Below are 22,211 nucleotides of genomic sequence, written 5' to 3'. Positions count from 1 at the left end.
GGATCGTATTAATATCTAATAATAAAAATAATTAAATTCAATAACATGCTTTAACCACTAGGTGTCCCTTTATATCAGCTGTGCACCTTTATGGTGTAAATACAGCCTATCTACCAATTGGATCAAATATAAAAGTGAGCCGAATTAGTGTTGATACTGCAAGGAGACGTATTGTGTGAAAAGAAATGTAAGATGTTGTTTAATGGCTGATATATTTATGATCCACGTCACGTTTTCAGTTCCTCATGTTTGTCTTCTCATCAGGGCTCTATAAATACAGAACTACGGCAGATATGTAATATGTAATGCAGCCGAACCGTGCATTACAATGCCGTTATGTGATGACTTTCAAAGAGAAAAGCAAGCACACTCGGAATAAAGTATTATTATTATTTTTGTTAAATGTTTTCGGTCTGTTTCCGGTATTTGTTAATGACGATGTGCTGTGAGATGTGAGACTGGAATTGCACAGGGGGGAAATAACGTAGGCTATCTTTAGATGCGGATTTTGTTAAACTAATATGTTTAGGCTGTGGACCAACACTATACATTGACGGGGAAGGGGGTAGCAATAAAGATAACACCATTAAACAGTTACACAACATAACAGAAATAATATCGATAGCAGCGTCCCTAGCAACCACCTTGGTAACAATGAAAACGTCGCGATTTCCTGAAGTAATCTTCGTAATAACTAGCAAACTAAAGATCATGTACATCCACTGCACACATAATCTGAAATAACAACTCATATTTCTCGCATCAAATGACATCAAATGACATCAAATGGCCAAACTAACTTTAAAATAGGCATTTTCCACGAGAATAAAACGAATTTCGGCCATGTTTTCTTTTTCTGCAGGGAGAAATTTGAAGATCATGTGACATAGACGCTAGCCATCGGAATGAATGGTGAAAAAAACGGGGTTTGTCAAACAGAGCACATGGTGTAGTCCAAACGATAGCTGGGGATTCTGGGTAGTGTAGTGTCTTCTGCCATCCTTTACTCAGAAAAAATATTTGTTTCTCCGAATCGAAGGGGAAAAATACAAAAGCATTGCACACAATTTAAACCAATCAATGTTGTGTAATTAACAAGGATAATCTGGTGTTTTTTAGTCGATGAGTAGTGCAGATATCACTGTAAAATCAATCGACAGTAAGAGGAGTACTTACTTCCGGGTGTACAATTCTCCGTTATCCAATGGGAATAGACGCTCACATTGCCTTTAAGGGCAGCAGCATAAACGAATGCTGTGCTTCCATGAGCGTCAAATCCCGACGCAGATGGGAATACATTGCAATCAGTTGAAAGCTATTTGCGTCCCTTTATGACGCTGAAGGAGCCGGAGCGTCACAATTGGACGCCACGGACACTGACCAAACGTCGCTATTGGACGCTTAGGGAGTGATAGTGTGTTGCCTGTTTCTGTGTCTTCCCACCTGATTGTGTTCACCTGGTTCTTTTGTGTTCTTTGATTTTATTTGAGTTTATTTGCCTTGCTTTACTATTTGCACCTTACATGATTTAAATCTAAATTACCTTTTTGTCATTTTACTCATATTTTAATACGTAATTTCTACTCCAGTACAACACAATGATCGCTGATCAACACAGTGGATTAATTTAGCTTTGTGACTTCACTTTTTAAGTCCAACAATGTCAGCTGTTACAAATAATGGTTTGTGCTGATGCAAAACTGTTGTACTGGATTAATAATACTAGAGTTAGAAGCACATTCTTAAAGCGGTTTATGATCAAATCTGATACGAAGCAGATGAGCAAAAGATATATGATCTATTTTTACTTCCACTTCCTTTGTCCATGTATCTTTAATGTTTTTATTCATTTCCATGTGAGCAGGTGGTCTCTTTAGGGGATCCAGGGCCCCGAGTGTTCTTACTGCAGGTACTGTACTCTGTCATATCTGATTTGGTTGAGGTCCAGCGCTGTCCGTCTGTATGTAGCTCAGACCCTCAGGGAGTCCCATCGCCTCTGCAGCCCTCTCCTCTTCCTCAGCAAACAGGAAATGATCCACGCTCAGCAGAGCGGCCTGTTCGTGTGTGCGTGTGGACGTGCATATGTGGAGTAGACAAGTGAAACGTCTATTTGACATCATAAATATCCACCGGAGACAAACTTCCCTTGGTTCAGAAGTGGTTCTCTGTTTCTTCTATCCTCATACCAACAAAGGACACAGCTTAAGACCCACATAGATGTTTGCCAGCGTGTGCGGACTCTCTTCACACTCCACTGCTCCAGAGGTCTATTGAACACATTCCAGTGAGGGTGTCGGGTCAGTGCAGGCGCTGAAGGACGCCAGTGGGTTGCAGACTGCAGTAATTTGTTTAACCTCTGATTAGGCCCAGGAATGTCAACTATGAGGAGACACTAAGTGTCCCGACAGCATCGTTTGACACTTTAGCAATCTGTCTTTGCCAAATGCTAGCAAGAGAGTCACCATTTGAGACAATAGTTACTTTACGTCCTGGGCAGAGAGGTAGTTTAATGTTTGAAACATCTCATTTGGTTCCAACATAGGATGAATAAAGTAGATCTGGGCCACAGTGAATATGTAAAATATCACTTTATTTTGACCAAATACATCGATATCAATATTGTGACGATACTGTAAGTTTTACTGTGGCTGCTCTTATAGAATGTTTACACTGAGATTTTGAAGAATATGTGGATTTCGATATGACAAAGTGAATGAAAACATGATCCATGTATTTCAATATATTGACCAGCAGAGGTGGGAAGTAACTAAGTAAATGTACTCAACTACCATACTTAAGTACAATTTTGAGATACTTTAAATACATTTACTTGAGTATTTCCATTTCATGCTACTTCGTACTTCTACTCCACTACAATTCAGAGGTCAATTGTGTACTTTTACTCCACTACATTATCTTAATACCTTTAGTTACTTTACAGATTTGGATTAATGATGTGAAATATAATCAGCTCTTAAATTGAACTTTAGTCACACCTGTAGTAAATCCACAAGCTACCCTGCAGTATACAAAGTCATTACAACTAGCTGCACCTTTACCAGCTTTGAGAACACTTTAATGATCAATCATTATAATCAAAACATGTATATTATATTATTCTCAAAATTGGAACAATCATCAGAATGAGTACTTGTACTTAAGTATATTTTGATGCCAATACTTGTGTACTTTTACTTTAACAGAGTATTCCTACACTCTGGTATTTCTACTTTTACTTAAGTACACAAGCTGAGTTCTTCGGCCTCCTCTGTTGGCCAGCCCGAGAAGAACACCTATGTGATTGATCTTTTCTTTCTTCAACATGTACTTTCTTTGTATGGGATACAATGTAGCGTTTGTATCAGGAGATCTCAACTTAAAAATAGCAAGCTTGCAACCCTAATGTTAAACCCCTCTATCATTACATTAATTTGGCACAAAGAGTGCAGCCTTAACACATTATGAAAAGATTTTCTCTTTTATTTAATCTAGCAACACAAAACTTTCCACATGTTACAAAATATGTTTAAATAAATCTGCAAATCTGGAATTCGATGAGGTAAAAGCAGAGTTATCAAAGGCACATTTCTCCAGGGTTATCATCCTAGTGTCTATGTTTTATGCTCAACTTCAAAACACCATTGTACTACTGGCAGATCAACAGAAAAAAAGAATAGCCTTCCTCAGGAAAGCTGCTTTGCGTACACACACATTAAATTATGCAATTGTTATGGTAATAAACATGTCAATTGTGGCTTCACAAGTTCCAGATACACTCTGTCCTCGCCACATGTACCTTTAGTAAATATTCCACAGTAGATTCTGAAGCTGAAGTTATGAAATATGTGTTCAAACTATTTGTTGGAATCATTAATTTCATGCTTCACATCCTATAACAGCTGCTTTTATTTTTCTCCAAAGCTGCTTTGATGAGAAACAGAAACTGGCTGAGGCTGTGTCATGTGGATGTCTGTGAGAAACTTCTTGGATGTGACTTGTGTTAAAGATCTGCTCTTTGTCTTAAGCCGAGAGGTTAGGAGCAGTCTTTATAATGTTAATGTTTCATGACGTTAGAAATAAGATTGATTAATATGAACTTCCACCTCTATCTTTAGCACTCTGTACATGTGGGACACCAGCTTAATATAAGCACTTACATCATTGTAAATATAGAGGAATAATGACGCGATACTTCATCATTACACTCGGGAGTATTCTGTGTATTAAATGTTGTTCATGCATTCTCTCCCCTCTCCATCTGCACACAGCTATAATTGTTATACATCACTAATAATGTGCATCTGTATTAATGACCTTGTTTTTCATATTCAGCAGAAGTAAGGTGATCGCTCATAATCTGAATGTTGGCAGGTATTCATAGTTTCTCGGCCAATAAAAAAGGCAAATAGATCGCAGTCCAATAACAACCCCAGCATATTAAACTCTACAAATCATCACACTGTGTCGAGACAGCTCGTGTGTAAATGCCAGCAAATACTGTGACATTGGTAACTATTAAAAAGTCATTACTTGAAGTTCAATGTCACCTTAAACACCAAGTGTTTTATCCACAATAAAGATAGACATTCAGAATACACTGTACAGTATAAAATACAATTTCATCTCCCTTTATATGCCGTCTAAAGTTGGGATAACAAATATACTAAAAAACACAATATATAATACAAGGGTAACGTTTATGTGCTCTGTGAGCAACATTTTTTAAAAAGCAATATCTCTCGTCCAGACCAGTTCTGCCCCGCAGTTTAAGAGTCAGCGCTGCTTTCCATTCAGAAGACTTCCAGTCCTCATTATTATTACAGCCGCAGGTCCAAAACAAAAATGCAAAAATATTTAGTTTGACACCATGCATTGTGCTCAAAATGTGCACACATTTCACGTGAGATAACCCAACTATTTTTGTCAAGTTTGTGAATCTGTGTGGAACAGAGATCAGTTCAGAACCATGCATGACTTCCTCCTCGTGGCTGACTTCCAGTTCATTGAGGGGAAAGGTGAGCAAGCAACAGCAGCACAGCCATCACCACTGCTCTGGGGATGGACCAGGTAGAATACAAAAAGATTTATAGGATGACTCCCACAGCCAGCGAAATGAGATGAGACTAGAGGATAAAATAATGTTCTACATAGCCGTTTGGAAGGTCAAAGTTCAAAAGACTAGGAGAAGTCCAGGGGGCGGATCATCATGGCCGTGGCTCGTAGCGAGTAGCTCGGGCCCTTGAAGTAGTGCCACTTGATACCGTTCAACTTCCCTATGTGTTGCCCTTGGGTGAAGTACATGCCGTTAAGGTTGGACGGGCCGCAGGCATCAAACCACCAACCTGAGTAGAGAGAAGTGGGGAAAGAACAAGGACAAACAAAGCATTTTAGCAACAGACAAGGGATTTCATTAAGTATTGTTTTGTCAAGGTGTTGATAAATTCTCCTTTATCATAAGTTGTGTCCTTGGTAAAGGTTGGAAGTTTCCCATGGCCTCTCCCACTGGGCCACGGGACACCATTTCACTGCTATCTGCTCAATGTGTTACTGCCACATGGTTCAGTGGCATGCCAGTACCTGTTGCTGAACGCTCTCCGTACCTCGTTCTATTTAAAGCAAAGAGTGTGCATGTGCACGAGCTCCAGCACAGCAGACATCAAAGTCCTGAATGGAATGGAAACATTTATTCTGCTCCCAGGGTGACACATTTGATACTTTCCCTAAAAGGGAAAGAGTAGACGTGCTTGGACTTAAAAGGCCTTTTATACAATTTAAGATGCACATAAGCTTCTTGTCGTAGAAGGATTTCAAGAAATGTATTGCTAGTTCTAAATGTTGTAGCAGGTGGGCAACTGTTTTTCTCTCGCTAAGGCCATAGAAGCAGTTAACACTTTGACAAGTATGGAGAGGCGCCCTTCTCTCATTATCGCCTAAATCTGTGGAAAAACCCTGCCCATAAATATCCACCATGCAGCTTCTTTAGATTCCTAAAGACTCAGTGATCCTCACTTTTATCTTTCCTTGCTTGAAGCTCATTTATATTTAGCCTAATTGTTTTGTTTTGTTGTGTTGTGTTGTGTTGGCATATCTTACCTGCCACCTTTTGAAATTGAGTATATATATATGTTTAAAGAATTCAAGTGAATATACTTTATGAATAAAGTGTTGCCATGCTATTACTAATATTATATATTTCTGATGACAGATGTACTAAACGTATCCATTCCATCCTAGATATCTTATATCTGAACAGGGAGCAGGTCCTCGCGGATACAGTCAGATATAGAACATATGCGAGGCATGGCACACATCGTAGTGCCTCTCCTCTCACATTTAAATACCACGGCGGCCTACAGCCTGCCTTTTCAAAAGACCTGTCAGTAATCAGGAGCAGCGTTCTGCCCTTGTTGCTAGCAGGGGTCACACATTATACATTACATTGATCGCTGCTACAGCATAAGACACGTACACAACATAGCATGGCAACTGGTGGACACCTCTTTACATTTCTACAGCTGTTTAGAGTTTCAGGATGCTGAAAGCAGTTGGAAACAGTAATGCAATTGCACTAGCTTTTTATAGGTATAGTTTCTCAAGCTGGGGAGCTCTGTCAGACATGTGTTGATGGACCAAAAATGGGTAAAGGTTAAATATGTAAATGTTTTATTAAATTAGAAATGGAATAAATAACTATGCAGAGTGAACAAGTTATCGGTTGTGGTGACAAATACACAGCTACTGGATTACAATTACAATGTTCTGGACGTGTAAAAATGCAATACGTTAAACACCTTGTTAGTCGCTAATATGTTGATTCTGTGCATAAAATGTGTTTCTACCACCCTCTAGTAGGGCTGAACGATATATCGTGTCATGGCGATAACCGCGATATTCACATCTCAGGGACGTGCGATTTTATTAATTTTTTATAATTATAATTATTTTCCTTTTTCCTTTTTTTTTTTAGGACGTGCGATATTAAGTAGGTACATTAACTCAAACACGTCATGTTACAATTATTTTGCTGCTTGCTACAAAAGGAAAACGTGAGCGACATGCCGTGAGTGACATGCGGGCTCTGCATGCACAGCAAACCACCAATCACAATCATTCTTGATCAGATCGCAGCAGGCCCCGCCCCGCTAGTTTGCAGACCATCAAAACACCGGTAAAAAATGAGCGAGGCACAGGAGGGCAATACCGGCGAGAATGAAGATTTACTTCCAACAAGAAAAGCAACATCTGCCATCTGGAACTATTTTGGATACAAAAAGGTTCTTCTCTTCTTCATTCACAGATGAACCCCCTTATTTGAGGGTAAGCAACATGCATTATCATGACATGTTAGATCATGACTTAAGGTATGATGAGTCAACCAGTTAAGATCCAGACGTCCGTGACTAAAATCCTTCATCCGGTTAAATATAGTTAAAAAAAACGCAATATATATCGCATATATGTCAGTTTTTTTCAATATCGTGCAGCCCTACCCTCAAGTTAGTAGCCCTGAAAACGTTCAAAAAGCTTGTAAGATATAATTAAATCTCAACAGAATTTGTTCAAACCACTTGAAAACCAAAAATGTTGAAAGTTAGAGAGAAATAGTAGACGGTAGCAGTAGTACATCTGGTGTCGTGTGGTTGATACATAGGCGGTACGGGGGTTGACAGCATCACAAAGTGCAACCTGTCGTTTCATGTTATTGAGACACTGCTTTGACTCCCTGTTGAATGCTAATGCAGAACACAGTGAATGTCTCCCACTTGCCATCAGCTCACTTGTTGATAAACTGCAGACCACACGACTTTTATTGCACACATAAACATTGGGATTAATGATCGGTACCCTCTCTGTTTCCAGACCAGAGATTTTAAAAGACTCGTAAAAACAGTGGGGATGTCTTCTTTAAAAAAAAAAGAAGTCTCTATTTCAGTTTGTTCTCATGGGACAGGGATCTCCCTACCTACTACTGTCAGGGCTGAACCCCTATGTGTGTTCTAGTGCTGTGTAAACATATACATTACAGTGTGTGTGTGTGTGTGTGTGTGTGTCCACAGTATATCCTCCTCTGTACTCTTCACACGGCATGCTGCAGTTGTCCTCATAAATGTAGCAGAAGTATTTTTCCTCTTGTATATTCCAGACACTTACATCACTTAAATGCAGGGAATAAATCAACTGATATGCTGTATTTACTGTAGCACAGGGCTGCGTTCGGCCTCCACTCAGGCTACATGCTGTCATGCCTCCATTATGGCTGGCCATAGGCAGGCTATGAATCAAGTGGGAGTAGGGGTGTTGATTAGTGATCGGATGCCAGTTCCCTTTAACCCAGTGCATTCAAAATGACCTAAGAGGTAAACCTGATCTTAAATTTGCACTTTACAATGCTTGATTAGTACCAGGTCAAGGCTCTCACAGCAATGGAGCTGCTATGAGGTGACAGCGAGGGTCACCGGGCTCCCCTTACACAGCAGGGGAAGCAGAGTCATTTGAAATCTCCCTGACACTTGGTGCCGCGCCCAGGGATCTTTATATCGTGCTGGTTGCCAACCACAGTGCATGGGTGGGGATATAGAATATAGGCTAATAGGTGCAGATAGAGGTATAAGTGGCCATGTTATCCTGTTGCAAGCATGTCAAAAGCAGGCTGTGATCACAATGGCCTGGACTAATGACTGGGCAGTGAACATGGTGGGACTGATCGTAAAAGCAAATCAGAGAAAATTGCTTTTTAGAATGGCTACATCATGCTATTGTACGCAGTTGTTGCTGCCATAAAGAAACACATTTAAAGATTCATGTCATGACAACTATGGCATATGTTGTTCTTTATGCATGATTTCTATGACATTGTACTCCCTAATTTAATAGCTGAGAGTGAGAAGGAGTTGCTGAATATAATTCTAATGGGGGAAGAAACAGGAGAACTTCAGGCTTGCTAAACTTATTCAGAAGAGAAAAGGACAGAAAATGATTAAATGATCATTTGGAGCTGCTTTAAGTGGATCAGGTGACGGTATGTTGCTCACATCAGAGCGGCATGCTCCAAAGAACATGTTGTACATTTGAAATGCATCATTCTGGTGCACTTAAAGAGCAGAATGAAGAGGTCGGATCTACGTTACGAGATATTTGTGTTAACGCTGTTTGTTTAATATTGTTGTGCTTTAAAATCCTTTTCAAATTATAAACAAAACGGTGTTGTATAGAATAGATTTACACACCTTTGTAATGTCCCTCACCCAGCTCTCACACACACACACACACACACACACACACACACACACACACACACACACACACACACACACACACACACACACACACACACACACACACACACACACACACACACACACACACACACACACACACACACACACACACACACACACACACACACACACACACACAATCAGCAAAGCATTCGGCACTTTAAATAGTTTGTAAAATAAGCCTAGTGTCCTTTATTTATTTTTAGAAATACAGAGGCAAATGAATAACTTCATTTTACAAGGAAACTGTGCATTTGACATTAAAACACACTGCAATAAAAGGCAAACCAAAACTCATAGTAAACGAGACAGGATCTGCTGCCGTTTGAACTTTTGTGCAGTTTTGTTTTAAGTCTGATGTTTATTCATTTATGTGACGTTTCTTAGGCTGCTGTTTAGATCAGGACTCCCTTTCAAAATAGATGTTGATGGCAGACGGTCATTACGTGAGCAGCTAGTGAACATAGTTGAGCATTTAGATGTGTTATTTAAAGAACAATGAATGTATGACTATTCCCACTGTGATGCACTGTCGCTGCACTTACCACCAGTGAGCATGAGAGCACACTTGCACATGCAGTTGTCATTGTCCATGTCCTTGGTGCTGAAGTCTGCTCCGTGGATCACGAGGCTGCTCTGTCTGCCTGCCGTCCCACTGTGGCTTTTCAGGAACAGCCTGAAAGACGGGAGGAGGAGGAGGGAGTCAGGACATGAAAACACATCAGGGGGAGAGGAGTGTGCTGGAGGGAGCAGTGTAAGCAATAAAGACAGCAAGGAGACATAACATGCTGCAAGAAGTGTCTCCTGAGAGGCATTTATTTTTTATTTTGATTGAGTACATGTAGCACACCTGGAACAACATTAGTCGGGAGGACAGAAGATCAAATTAAGAAGGAAATAAAGAAAGATTATTTAAAAATATTACAGATGGAAAGTGAGAGAGACGGAGAGGAAAGAGCATTAGTGTAAGGAATGTCTGGGAATAACATTTCCATGCGCAGGGCCAGAGTGTGTTCGTTCACACCTTAAACACTGACTGACTACCGACTAATACACAACCTGTCTACATGGTTTCTACTGTTTTAGAACATTTATTAATGTTATGAAACCAAACATACTGCTCTATTTTTGCTGCTAGGCCATCATTTATATATATATATTACCAAGCCCAATTCAAAGGAGTTTCTATTGAAAAAGCATTACGATACTTGTGCAATAACTGGAGTGCACACTGTGCCGAACCTTTACTACACTGTATGGCGGCTGACACGAAGCTTAACATCTTAAATATTTACCAAATTGGACGTTTTAAAGACAGCGGTGAAGTTAAAGGCTGGGGCATCGTACTGTTGATTTCAACATGGAGGCATCTCATGACATCCATCTCTCAATTACCAATATAATCGGCCGAAGTACATCATTCTAGCAAACTTACGTTAGAGATATATATATCTTAAAAAGACAAACCAGAATGTTAATAGTTATAAAGTAAGGGTTTCTGAAGTTGGTGTCATCGCCTTTCTATGTTAAGGTTATGCTACCCAGTTCCTGTGCTAGTCCAAAACAAGTCAGTGCTGTGAACAAATGTCAACGTGCATCTTTTTATTGGCACAAACGTTCCTCTGAATAAATACAAAAGTCACATCCTATTAGTTGACATTTCACAATGCATTTCACATGTGCTACAGAAACAGAAAGCTATTGTTGAGTGATGGTGTTATTATAAATATCTGCTGGTAATCACATGGCTACTATCCACGCAATGCAATATTCAAAGAGATAGCAAGTACTAATATTCCTTGCCAACTTTTCACTCTGAGGATTTTCCCAACAAACAGCATGTCTATGGGAATGATACGCCGTCACTCCCATGTTGAATTCCTTTGCACCCAACACACTAATTGAAAACTGATTTCTTCTGGGTATGTCCCACTGTGAACTCACTCGAGGTGTGAATGGGAAGTGCTGCAGGCGGATCGGACAATTCCTTCATCCCTTCGCCAACTTTACAGTTGCACGCCTTCCCCTAACCTGTTGCATCACACACTTGCCTTTCTTCTTTTAATGTCTGTTTCTCTCACGCCCTCTCGGTTTCACTCGTTCCCAAAAGAACATGATTGCACATCCAAAGAGTGCCGATGAGGTCTATATTATTAAGTACGGTTCACTCCCAGGGAAAGCAATTTCCCGAGTTCCTTTCTTGACAACAGGGGACCATGGGGCGTGAAGTGAACCCCGCACCCAGTTTGGGTTTTCCGAAGAGAAAGAAACAAATGCAAAAATATGTTATGCATTCAGGAGACGCTCTGTATGCACCACCAGCCTTTGTGAAGCGCGTAGCTCCGAGGCGTCAGCTTCAACGGCTCAAAGAAGGAGACTGGAAGACTCCCCAGGAAACAAAGTCATTTAACGTGAAAGACTTCTGTATTTGGACAGCTGTGTAAATGGCTGATTTGTACAGCTGAGTAAAACGTGTGACTGAGGGTCGCCGTAGGGAATTCACTAAGCCAGTAAACCAATACATTATAACCCTACAATGTAAGGGTGAGTCATGTTTCTAATCAGTGGCACCGAATGACCACTGGATATGGCAAGTTTGGATAAGGGCCTGCGAGTATATTGTAAGCACTTGGGTGTGTGCATAAATGGGCAGGTTTCACTGTGTGTGTGTGTGTGTGTACGTACGTACGTCATCTGTGACACATGCTGAAGTATTAACCGTTGTTAAGGCAACAGATGTCTCACACCGAGTCACTTACGGGCAAGCATGACTTCTATCAGCTAATTCCTGATTCCGAGGAATGAAACATGCAATTTCAAAGATGAGGTCTGCTACCGCTCTGATAAGGAACAGACTGTGCTCCACATTAATCCTCCGTCTTCCAAAGCTCTTGCGACCTCTGTTGCGCTGACAAATCGCCAAGGAGCATCATGAAGAGGGATTTTCAGCATGACACTTTGACAGGCTGCTTTAAATAGTCTGCGGCTGTGTTTACAGGCTGCGCTGCATATTTACAGGACCAACAATCCCCAACTCAACGGACATCTGCACTTTTTCCTGTCAGGATCCATTATGCACTTAAAGGATAAGTGGGGGAATGAAAAGACCAAGTAATGAACTCGAGAGGAAGAGATGCTTTTCCTGAGGCCTGTTTCTAAGAATGAGAGAGAAAAAGACAAGAGAGATGTTTGTAGTAAATCATGTTAATGAAATGAATCAGGGGACAGACACATGCTCAGCCAGAACAGGAACTTAACAGGCAATGCGTGCAAATCAGATTGTTCCTATTAAAGTTACTTAGTTATGTCATTTGTCAAGGCTCATTAGTAACCAAAATATTGAGCTGTGAGCAGAATCATTTGGTTTTACTCAATGACACCCCTGGGGAGGGAGCTTCATGACCCGCCGTGTAATTATTCCAATATCAACCCGGGAGGCCGGCTTGTTTGTGATCTTCTGACACATTAGAAAGTTCAAACAGCAACAGTGCATGTCCTCATAAGCAGAAGTTCTCTTGTTTACATTGATCTTGTTATGCATATATCTTTCCCTCCCTTATTCACCAAGATATTAAGACTTCCAAGCTGATATTTGATACCTGCTGACCCTTGTGAACTTAAACTTTTACGATTTTATAAAGTCATAAAAGAAAGTCGGCCATCATTAGCCAGCTAAGAGCTAAGTCACACTTCTTATGTGTTAAAATGACATGAGGTAAAAGTGTTTTCTTGTAGTTGAATTGGTTAAAAAGCAAGCTAGGCTAACTAGCTATCATTTTCTGAGACAAAGGTAGTTAGCATAGATTGCTATCGCCAATTTCTACTGAAAAATCAAAAGGGACTCTCCCAATTTTTGAATGTTAAAAGCAAAATCACTAATGCAAGACGCAACACTTAAAGGATTTACATGATGCGTTCCGCTTAGCATCAGTGCATCTTATAGCAACATAAGCAATCAGATGCTGGCTAACTGCTGCCATGGGAAACGCCAATCCTGAATTTTAGATTCCAGTTCCACAAATTATTTTATACATTTGAAAAATGGGAATATAGCTGCAGTATCATTTTAGTTTATATTTCCTTCAGCAAGAGTTTGGGAAAATTCAAATGGCAGCAAGAGTTTGACAGAAAGCAGGCATGCATCTAAAGAGAGGGCTCTGGTCATTAGAGATAATGAAGGGCTTGTGTCAGCAGAAAAAACATTCCAATTATAACTGTTTACAGCAGATCAGTGGGGCACTGTTTCAAAAAAACAATGCTGAACTTTTATAGGTTATTATCCAATTGTGTTTAGCAGCACAATTACAATTCCACACATTATTGTATGAGGCGAGGCTGCAAATGTCTCCAACTGAGCAACTTCAAAACTTGGGGTATATACAACTATTTGCACTGGGGGTTAGGGAGAAAAGTGTTGTTTTTATTCTTCTCAGTAATTTTAGGGGAAAACATGCCTTTAAGCTTAGATGCAGATTCAATTTTCAAAATGAGTCTATGCTCTGGAGTATAACTTCTTCAAACTATGTGGGAAATTCATTTCAGCGGGGTCAGGTGAGGAATCAGATGACTGAGTTATGTTTATCTGAGAGCCCTTCCAAGTCAGACTACGATACAATGACTGATATTTTATCCCCATCTGTCTTCACAAACATTATTGCTAGACATTATTAAAACATTTACAGCCAAGACAAAAATTAAGGCTTCCCACTTTTGAGCTAACTTTTGTTTCCATTAGCCGTGTTTTTTTTATCAATGTCCAAGCTTTCACATAAAAACACATGCATAACATTAATATACAAAAAGAAACTTAATAGCATAGCAATAGAATTGTACAAGATAAGAGTTTTGTTAGACATGCCAGTCTCCTTAGAAATCGCCTTGAAAAAGCATAAATCAAATGTCATACTGGTAGAAAAGCAGTTAATTTAATAACAGAAGTGCCTATGAAGGACTCCGTGGAACTGGTCATTCCCAAAGTGTGTCACTTTCTCCCCACACGTAGACGATATGTGTTGCATTACAGCTGAGCGTGCTGGGATTGGTGTGGGGCCTCAGATCTGCTAACGTGTTGCACATTCGCAGTCTTACTTTTATCTGACACTTCCCATTTTACAACACACCGTGTTACCCTGAACAGAGGATATTGCTGTCACAAAGTGACTTTATACAATTATTTCTCTCGAGATGTACAGTAAGAGGAAAAGCTCATAAAACAATGTCTGCAATGGAATGTACACTATGCTTCGCTGTAGAAAGTTCAAGGGATACTTTGATGAAAACAACAGTTATAAAATTGTTGAAAGGTGTGAATGTTCAATACAATCTCAGCTGAAAATGATACAAAAAAATGCAACTTTTCTTAGTCTGCTTTGGTTTCATTTATCTCCATACATTAAGGTGAAACCCAGTGAGCTTAGGGTCCAGCTCATGCTGTTACACACCTGGCAGTCATTTGCCTCCTGAACTGCAGTCTGATTGGCCCATTGCAGAGGTTAATCACCCTGACCAATGGGTCGTTTCCTACTGCAAGGCCAAGAGATGAGTGTTCGGGTGTCATTTAGCTCCATTGAGACGCATATAAACCAATGAAAATGGTATATATAGTAGATTCATATAAGATAGTAGTGTAGTTATAATCTTCAGTGGTTTCTGCATTACATGTATTGGACAAGGCATGTAATTAAAGTTCCCTATTGCAGAGGTTTCCGAAATTTAATTCCATTAAAATGCTAAATGGACTGCATTTATCTAGTGCTTTACCAGTTTTTACGAACCCTCACTCCATATTTACTTATACTAGTCACCATTAATCCATTAATACAAAGGCAGAGGCTGCTAAGCAATACTTTCACATGCATTCACACACCTTTGGCCATACCATCGGAAGCAATTTGGGGTTAGGTATTTTGCCAAAGGAGACTTCAATATGTTGACTGCAGTGCTGGTGGTTGACCCAAAGTCCTTCTGATTCGGGGTCCACTACTCTACCTTCTCAGCCACAACTGCCCCGCAATATACTACTAGAAAAAGAGCTTTGACACTTTCCTTTAAACCTTTGGAAACTAAAATGTGTCCAGGTAAGCATACAATTCAATCATTACTTGTAAATCTGGCATTACAACTTCAATTCAAGGAAAAGGTGCTTTTTCATCCGATATCTTGAAGCAGCTCAACATCCACCTGGATCCATCTTGTTCATATATGTTTTTTTTAATAATTACACATTTCCATGTTCATTAGGGAGGAATCTTTTCCTTAGCCGCTGCATGGACCTAAGGACAGAGGGGGTCGTAGGCTGTAAAGATTACAGAGCCCCATGAGGCCAATTCACAATTTGTGACATTGGGCTATATAAATAAAATGTAATGTGATGATTTGATGACAGCTTTCAACCGTGTTTCAGGACTTCATCTGCACAAGGAGTGTGTTCAGTTGTCATGGAGATGGATCTGTTGGTATGTAAGCTCAGCAGCTGATGATTTCATCCATATCAACCTAAGTTGACAGGAACCTAAGGTTCCAGTTTTATTTTGATAGTCTTGTCTACCCTCATGTGTCTAAAGTACGTTTCCTGCCTTGTCTGTTTTCCCGCTGTTGTGATTGTCTAATTGTCTTCACCTGGTGTTGTCTGTCTAGTATATATATAGTTCTCGTCTTCCCCTGTCTCGTTGCCAGATTGTCTTGTTCGTTCCAGCGTAAGATCATTTGTCATTGTCCATAGAGTTATTATCGTCCAGAGTTATTATCGTCCATAGAGTTAGATTACGTAAGTAGTTTTTGTAGTTTTTAGACAGTTTATTGAGTGTTTGTTTTGTTGCTTTATGTATTCAGTCAGTGTGTTATGACCTGTCTACATTAAAACACTTTATTTTGCCCTTGTACAGCCTTAACAACAAAGCTCTGTGTGAGTGATCAGTATCTTGGTTTTATTGTAATCCATCTTACTTTCTTGGATTTTCTAAGACTATGTTAGAACAATGATACTTCCACAATATACTTTAAGTTGTTTATAAAAAAGAAACATTACCATTCAGAACACACCACATATTGTCCATTTCTAACAAATTGTCCTGCTGATAATTCTTTCTGCCTGTTGCTTCATCTCCTTTGTTGGAAGCCTCGGAAAAATAATATTACAAGGATGTAATTCAAGAGAAGGATTGAGATCTCTTAGATTATCTCAGTTTTGGTCTGGGGTGGGTTTAGGGGGGAGAAAGATAAATTGCCATGTTTTGGAGCCCGGCTAACAGCCAATTTCTTTCCTTAATCCTCACATGAAAAACATCTTACAATATCTATCTGATTCCACAGGGAAACTGGGCCATTACCACACAAATCAGAAACAGAATCAGAAACAGGTGTATTGCCACACATACGAGGAATTTGACTTGATGTCATGGTGCAGACAAAAAATATAAAACAAAAAAATCTTTAAGGGCACCGTAATAAAATATAGTTAAATAGCAATAAAATAAAGCAGTAATTTACATGGAAATAGAATGCTATGAATGAATTATAGGATATAAAATGAATGAAATGAATGAATGAAAAATAAATATGTGCAAATGTGTATTTTTTACTTGATTTATAGACTTGGCTGTCTGAACACAAGACATTATTAAATAAAGATGTATTGGGTTGTTTTAAAAACAAACATACAAGTAAATTCCTCCAGCTGGGGGACATTGGAGGTACATACAAAATATATATATATATATATTTATTATTTATTAATTGTTTTGCCAAAAAACTATTTTTTAAGGCAAAACTTACTACTGTATGGAAACAATATGACCACAACTTTGGAGAACAATCGTACTAAATTCCCACGCTCTATGATACCTTCAAATGACCTTCATATTAAGTTAGCCTCTAGTCCCGTTATATAAAGTTATCCACTGGATGCTAGCTAACACTACAAAAGTTAACATTTACTTTAGTATCTTGGTATTCAAATACATCTTAAAAGGTATGTTAGGTAATTCACTTCAGAAACACTTTTTGTTATATTCCATGGAATGCTCTTAACATCCCGATAGCAATGAATAAATGAAATGCTTTGACAATAAATATATAAAAATATATCATCTGTGGAAGCCGTAGTACTGTAAAAAGCACGACCAATCATTTTAGCCGGCCTGGCTAAAGTAACTGGATGACCTACATTGCCTGTCAGCTTTCCATCTGTGCACAAACTTATCTCGTGCCCTCATTGGTCATGTGCGCGTTCGTGTGTGTTGGAGGAGGGGCTCTGTAAGGAAGTCTGAAGGAAGGGGCAGATTTTTTTCGGTTGTGTAATTCTAGCGCACTCCAGCTGGTCTCTTTATAATTAGCCATAAAGAAGTAATAACAATGTATACCATTGTATTGTTTGATTGGTCATTGCTCCGTCTTGTCTTGTTAAAGCACTTCGTCTTGTGTAACATTGCGCATTCTTCTTTATTTTGTGCCATAATCACTATTTTACTTTTCTTCATTGCATCTGTCCTTTCTTTTTTTTCAACTCTTTCTTTTTATATTGATATTTAGCACAAAGCCCTTTTTCGCAGAAAATAACCTTTGATAAATGAGAGCGATTAACTGAATGTGTTGATCTGATGACTATCATTACAACAATATTTGCAGGTCATCAAATTATATTATATTTGATTGTATTGTTTTGTTTTCTGCAACCCATGCTGTATCACAGCAACCTAATTAGGTTTGATGATAGGGACATTTTTCAGTTGTTTACAAAGACAGTAACCTCTGCAATTATCGTGGCCCAAGTCACAATGCAGAAAGCTCATTTCACAATATTATGAGGTTGTGGTTCAGTGGGAACTTTGAAGCTTGGTCAACCCAAATGTACCCCTCAAAGTGTTGTCCACAGGATTTGTTTGTTTAACTTTGAAACAACATGGCTGATGTCAGCTAACACTGTGCAGATGTAGATTTCTTCTTTTATTTGGCTGCTATGGCAGTGATGTAGGCTTCTTGATCTGTTTCTGTTCTAATGCTGTACTTCTAAGAGCATACATTCTGAAAACAAGTGCATGGCATCTACGAGTTTTAATGTAGTTACAAATATGATTCAAGTTATTTCAAACTTCTCATTTTGAATGTACTGATATAATAGTTTTATTATGCTGGACATGCCAACATGAATTAGATGAATGTAATATGATAAATGGCAGGTCCAGACTTTTAGCGTGTTAGTGATAAATATGACATTTATTCCACGAATATGACTTCATTTATAAAGGATTAGGGCCTTATATTTCACAAAGGAATAATTGCACACCTCCCTCCCTCTTTGCAAGTTGAGTCATTTGCGTTTCACAGTATATAGATGAAACCAAGACGCTGGCAGCAAGACAACCCTTTCCTAGTAATTCTCAATAAATGATAAATGTGCATTGTTGGACTAAGACTATTCAATTATTCTACCTACTGGTGCTTGCATGTTGCATGGCCTTGTCTATGTGCTTTTGTTTTTACAGCTTGTGTGTGTGTGTGTGTGTTACAGAGAGCACAACACGGACATTTACAATAACAAATGAGGTCTTTATAAAAAAATTCTAATTTGCGCTGATGCATGTATGGTACAATCTATTCCAGTAAACGACCATGGATGAAAGAATATAATCTAAAACCCATGGTCATATCACTTACTATCCAACTAACTATCTCTGATATTCCAGGAAACTTGTCGCAGATTGTTTTAACATTTAAAAGCAGGGAGGTGCCAAGCAGAAAACATGGCTGCGTTGGTTTGTTTTGGCTGTGTTTCAGAGGAGTGTGATGATCATTCCACAACTATTTTTCAAGAGAAAATCTATTTATAGATATCTGTGTGCGGATTGGATTTCCAAACAGTATAAGCCTGAATAAAAAGGTCCAGGGTTGCTCTTTGCCTGCTGCATCTGCAAAATAAGAATTGTTGTTTTCTCTAATGCAAGAACAGAATATCAAATATGGGTTATTAAATATATGTGAGAAGACAGGAAAGGATGACTTTTAAAGCCTGAAATAGAGATTAAAAAAAAGGTACAGCAACAAGAGATGGAGTCCTAACATTGTGGTCAAACAAAACCTCAACTCTGTTAAAGTCCAAAGAAAAAAACATCTTGATCTCTTCCGCTTGATTGAAATCCATTTTAAGCCCACTCCAGGTATGAGCTCGTCCAAACAGAAACCTTGTGAATTGAAACTCCTGTCATCGCAAGACAATTCAGAAAATTAGTTATGACAACAAGCCTGACGCCCCCGCCCCCCCAGCTGAAGGGAAACACTTGGGTGCAAGGCATTGGAGGGTTGAGGTAAATGCTTTTAAGCTTCAGAATCTCTTTCCTCATTCGAAGCTGGACGCAAGACATTTCGCAACTTAAGGGACCTCTTATCAGAGAGGAGCAGCCTTCAAGTGAAAGCTGCTCAATTGGAGATGTCAGAACCTTCTCCTGTGAAGCCAGCAATTGCTTGGAACTGGGAATTTGCAACAGTGTTCCACATCTGAGAGGGCCAAGCATCTGCCATAGTTTGAGGCCTGTTATCATTAACCCCCTCAAATGAAAACAGAAACCTTCGGCCCTGCAACACACTGGGACAAAGCGTCAATCAAAGGAAACTTTGTAATGTAGAGAAGATGACAAGCTATAGATTTGGTTTGGAAGGAATTTGCCATGTGAAGAAAACCTCGCCACAGTCTTGCATAACAAGATCAACATGATCGAAGTGTCTGGAGAGCTCAATTATACAACTCCTTTCCTCCTTCCTTCATCCTATTAGTTACATATGCTGAAGACACAGCAACACAATCTTCCGATATGCAGTAATCAAGGCTAAAGATGGTTCTGGATTAAAGATTAAGAGATCCCCAAGGTGCTTATAAATTATACAGTGGTTGACAGGGAGGTTTGTGCCAGATGTCATGGAAGATTCATCCAAACATGTTTAATAATTCAGTCTGAATCAAAGTAGTGGACAAGATTGCCAATAGATAGTTCAATAGAACCATGCAATAAGCGTCGCACATTTTCTTTCTGCAGATTACTTAACAGATTTCAGCTTGACATCTGTATCACTGTAAAATGTGGTCCAAATAGGAGTTCAAACACAAGTATATTTATCAGCAACCGTGACAATCTGTAAAAAAGACAAAAAGGTCTGTCAGTCTGTGTGTTCCTGGTCAAATCTATGTCTATCAGTAGCAACATCAGGAGCATTACCTGTAGTTTTGTTTCTCACTGCCGATTTGGAAACGGTCGTATAGTGAGAAGGCCTGGTTTCCGTCCGTCTCCCAATCCGTCAGTTCGACGCGGAGGGCATACTGCCTCTGGCGGGTCAACTGGTAAACATACTCGTTCCCCAACCAGTGCTCTGCAGACAAGCTCCCAAAGCCCTGCAATGTACAAAGAGAAACATGATGACGATCAGTGTGGAAATAGCAGTGAAAACCCTTTTTGTAAATCATAGATTTGAGATTATTCTTTGCCATGTCCCCTCTTTTCCTAGAATGATCAAATCTCCACTCTAGGGTATTGTGGAATGGATGGGAAGGAATTTCCTCATTTATTCATCGATCTATTTTTGTCAATCAGAGAAAAGACCAATACAAAATGCTAATAATGTGGTTGTTTATCCACCAGCAGAACTGTTTCTGTACTTCATAAATATAATTGTTTTATTCAAGCATTCTTTTTTGTTTCCCCAGATGTCAGTGACAAAGCCACACATCTGTCATATTGTATATTAACATATTTTATGCAACTTTTTTAAAACTTGCTTTTGGCTTTGTCCTCCATATGGATAGTCTAACTTACAAGTGCCTAAATTGGTACCAGCTGAAGTAGACACACACCTTTTTCCATTTCTGTATTCCACTCAAGTCACACATGCTAAACTCATTACTATTTAAATACTTCTTTCCCAAAATACATACTGCATTCAAACAACTGTACACATTTGTATTCGGTCCCGGTCACAGGCAAAGTGCTTCTGACAGCAGCGAGAGCAGTGGATTGCGGAGGGGAATATCACGAAGCAGGATGACATTACAGCATGACAGGACAGTCTGGACCGCTCCATTAAAGATTAGGAAAGGGGGGGTGACATGGGCTAGGGAGGCAAAGTCAGGGAGAAGTCTGTTTGTGCTGAGCATGTGTGGTGATGAGGAATGGGAAGGAGGGAAAGTAAATATGGGGCATTCCTCAAGCCTGAGGCATGTCCTGCCGAGTGGGTGGAAGAGAAAGTGACTGGGGTCCATTACCGGCTTCTCTCCTTTTTTCTCTTTGTATCTAGAATTGATCTCACTCCTGATGGGATGTTCCCCTCTGACTGTCTTTCAGCTCAGCCCAAAGCCTCATAATGGGACCATGGTTATTTTCAATAACTCTGGCAGGAGGAAAGGCTGAGAAGAACCTGTTGACAGTTCTTCTTTATATTGTTCCGGTTCTTCACTTTCCATGACACGCAAACCTGATCTATATCACTCAGCTCAGAAAAGATGAGGAGAAGGTTAGTCACATTGTTGGACTGATCGCTTTGGGTTGCTTTTCAGTTACACTCTGTCTGGAAAGGTAATTGTAATCATTGAGCAACTGTTGCATACACAAAGCTAAAGTAACATAACAGAGAGTCCAATCCTCTCCAACAATAGACCTTTTCTGTCCAACATACCTTCAAAGCGGCCCTATCAGATGATCTCTGGTACTGGCAATGGATTATAATTGAATGTACATACATTTTAACATATGGAATTATTATTTACCAATACAATCTTTTTTTAAGACCATTGAATTGTCAATGTTTAGGTGGTTTTGGTCAAGTTTGCATTATACAACCTCAAGTGACAGAATGTGTTACTTTGAGTTAACCATTTAAATGGTTTATTCCTACTTTTAGCCAACTCTCTTTTATCAGTTTATACATTTGCGGTCTTTTTTTAGACATGAG

General features: G+C 39.4%; 1 protein-coding gene across 1 annotated transcript in view; it reads right to left on the bottom strand.

Moving 5' to 3' along the window:
- Positions 1-2,569: 2,569 nt before the first annotated feature.
- The window catches only part of angpt1 (angiopoietin 1), a 58,211-nt gene continuing 38,569 nt past the window's right edge, over positions 2,570-22,211 (bottom strand). The window contains exons 7-9 of the mRNA XM_034094526.2: positions 20,486-20,658; positions 9,824-9,954; positions 2,570-5,342 (exon numbers count right to left, since the gene is read on the bottom strand). Coding sequence (XP_033950417.1) covers positions 5,179-5,342; positions 9,824-9,954; positions 20,486-20,658 — 468 coding nt within the window. The 3' untranslated portion in view covers positions 2,570-5,178. The remainder of the gene's footprint in view (positions 5,343-9,823; positions 9,955-20,485; positions 20,659-22,211) is intronic.

The sequence above is a fragment of the Pseudochaenichthys georgianus genome, chromosome 11 (genome assembly GCF_902827115.2).
Source record: "Pseudochaenichthys georgianus chromosome 11, fPseGeo1.2, whole genome shotgun sequence".
NCBI lineage: Eukaryota > Metazoa > Chordata > Actinopteri > Perciformes > Channichthyidae > Pseudochaenichthys > Pseudochaenichthys georgianus.
Note: the sequence above shows the minus strand (reverse complement) of the source record. Positions and strands in the feature narration are given on the sequence as shown.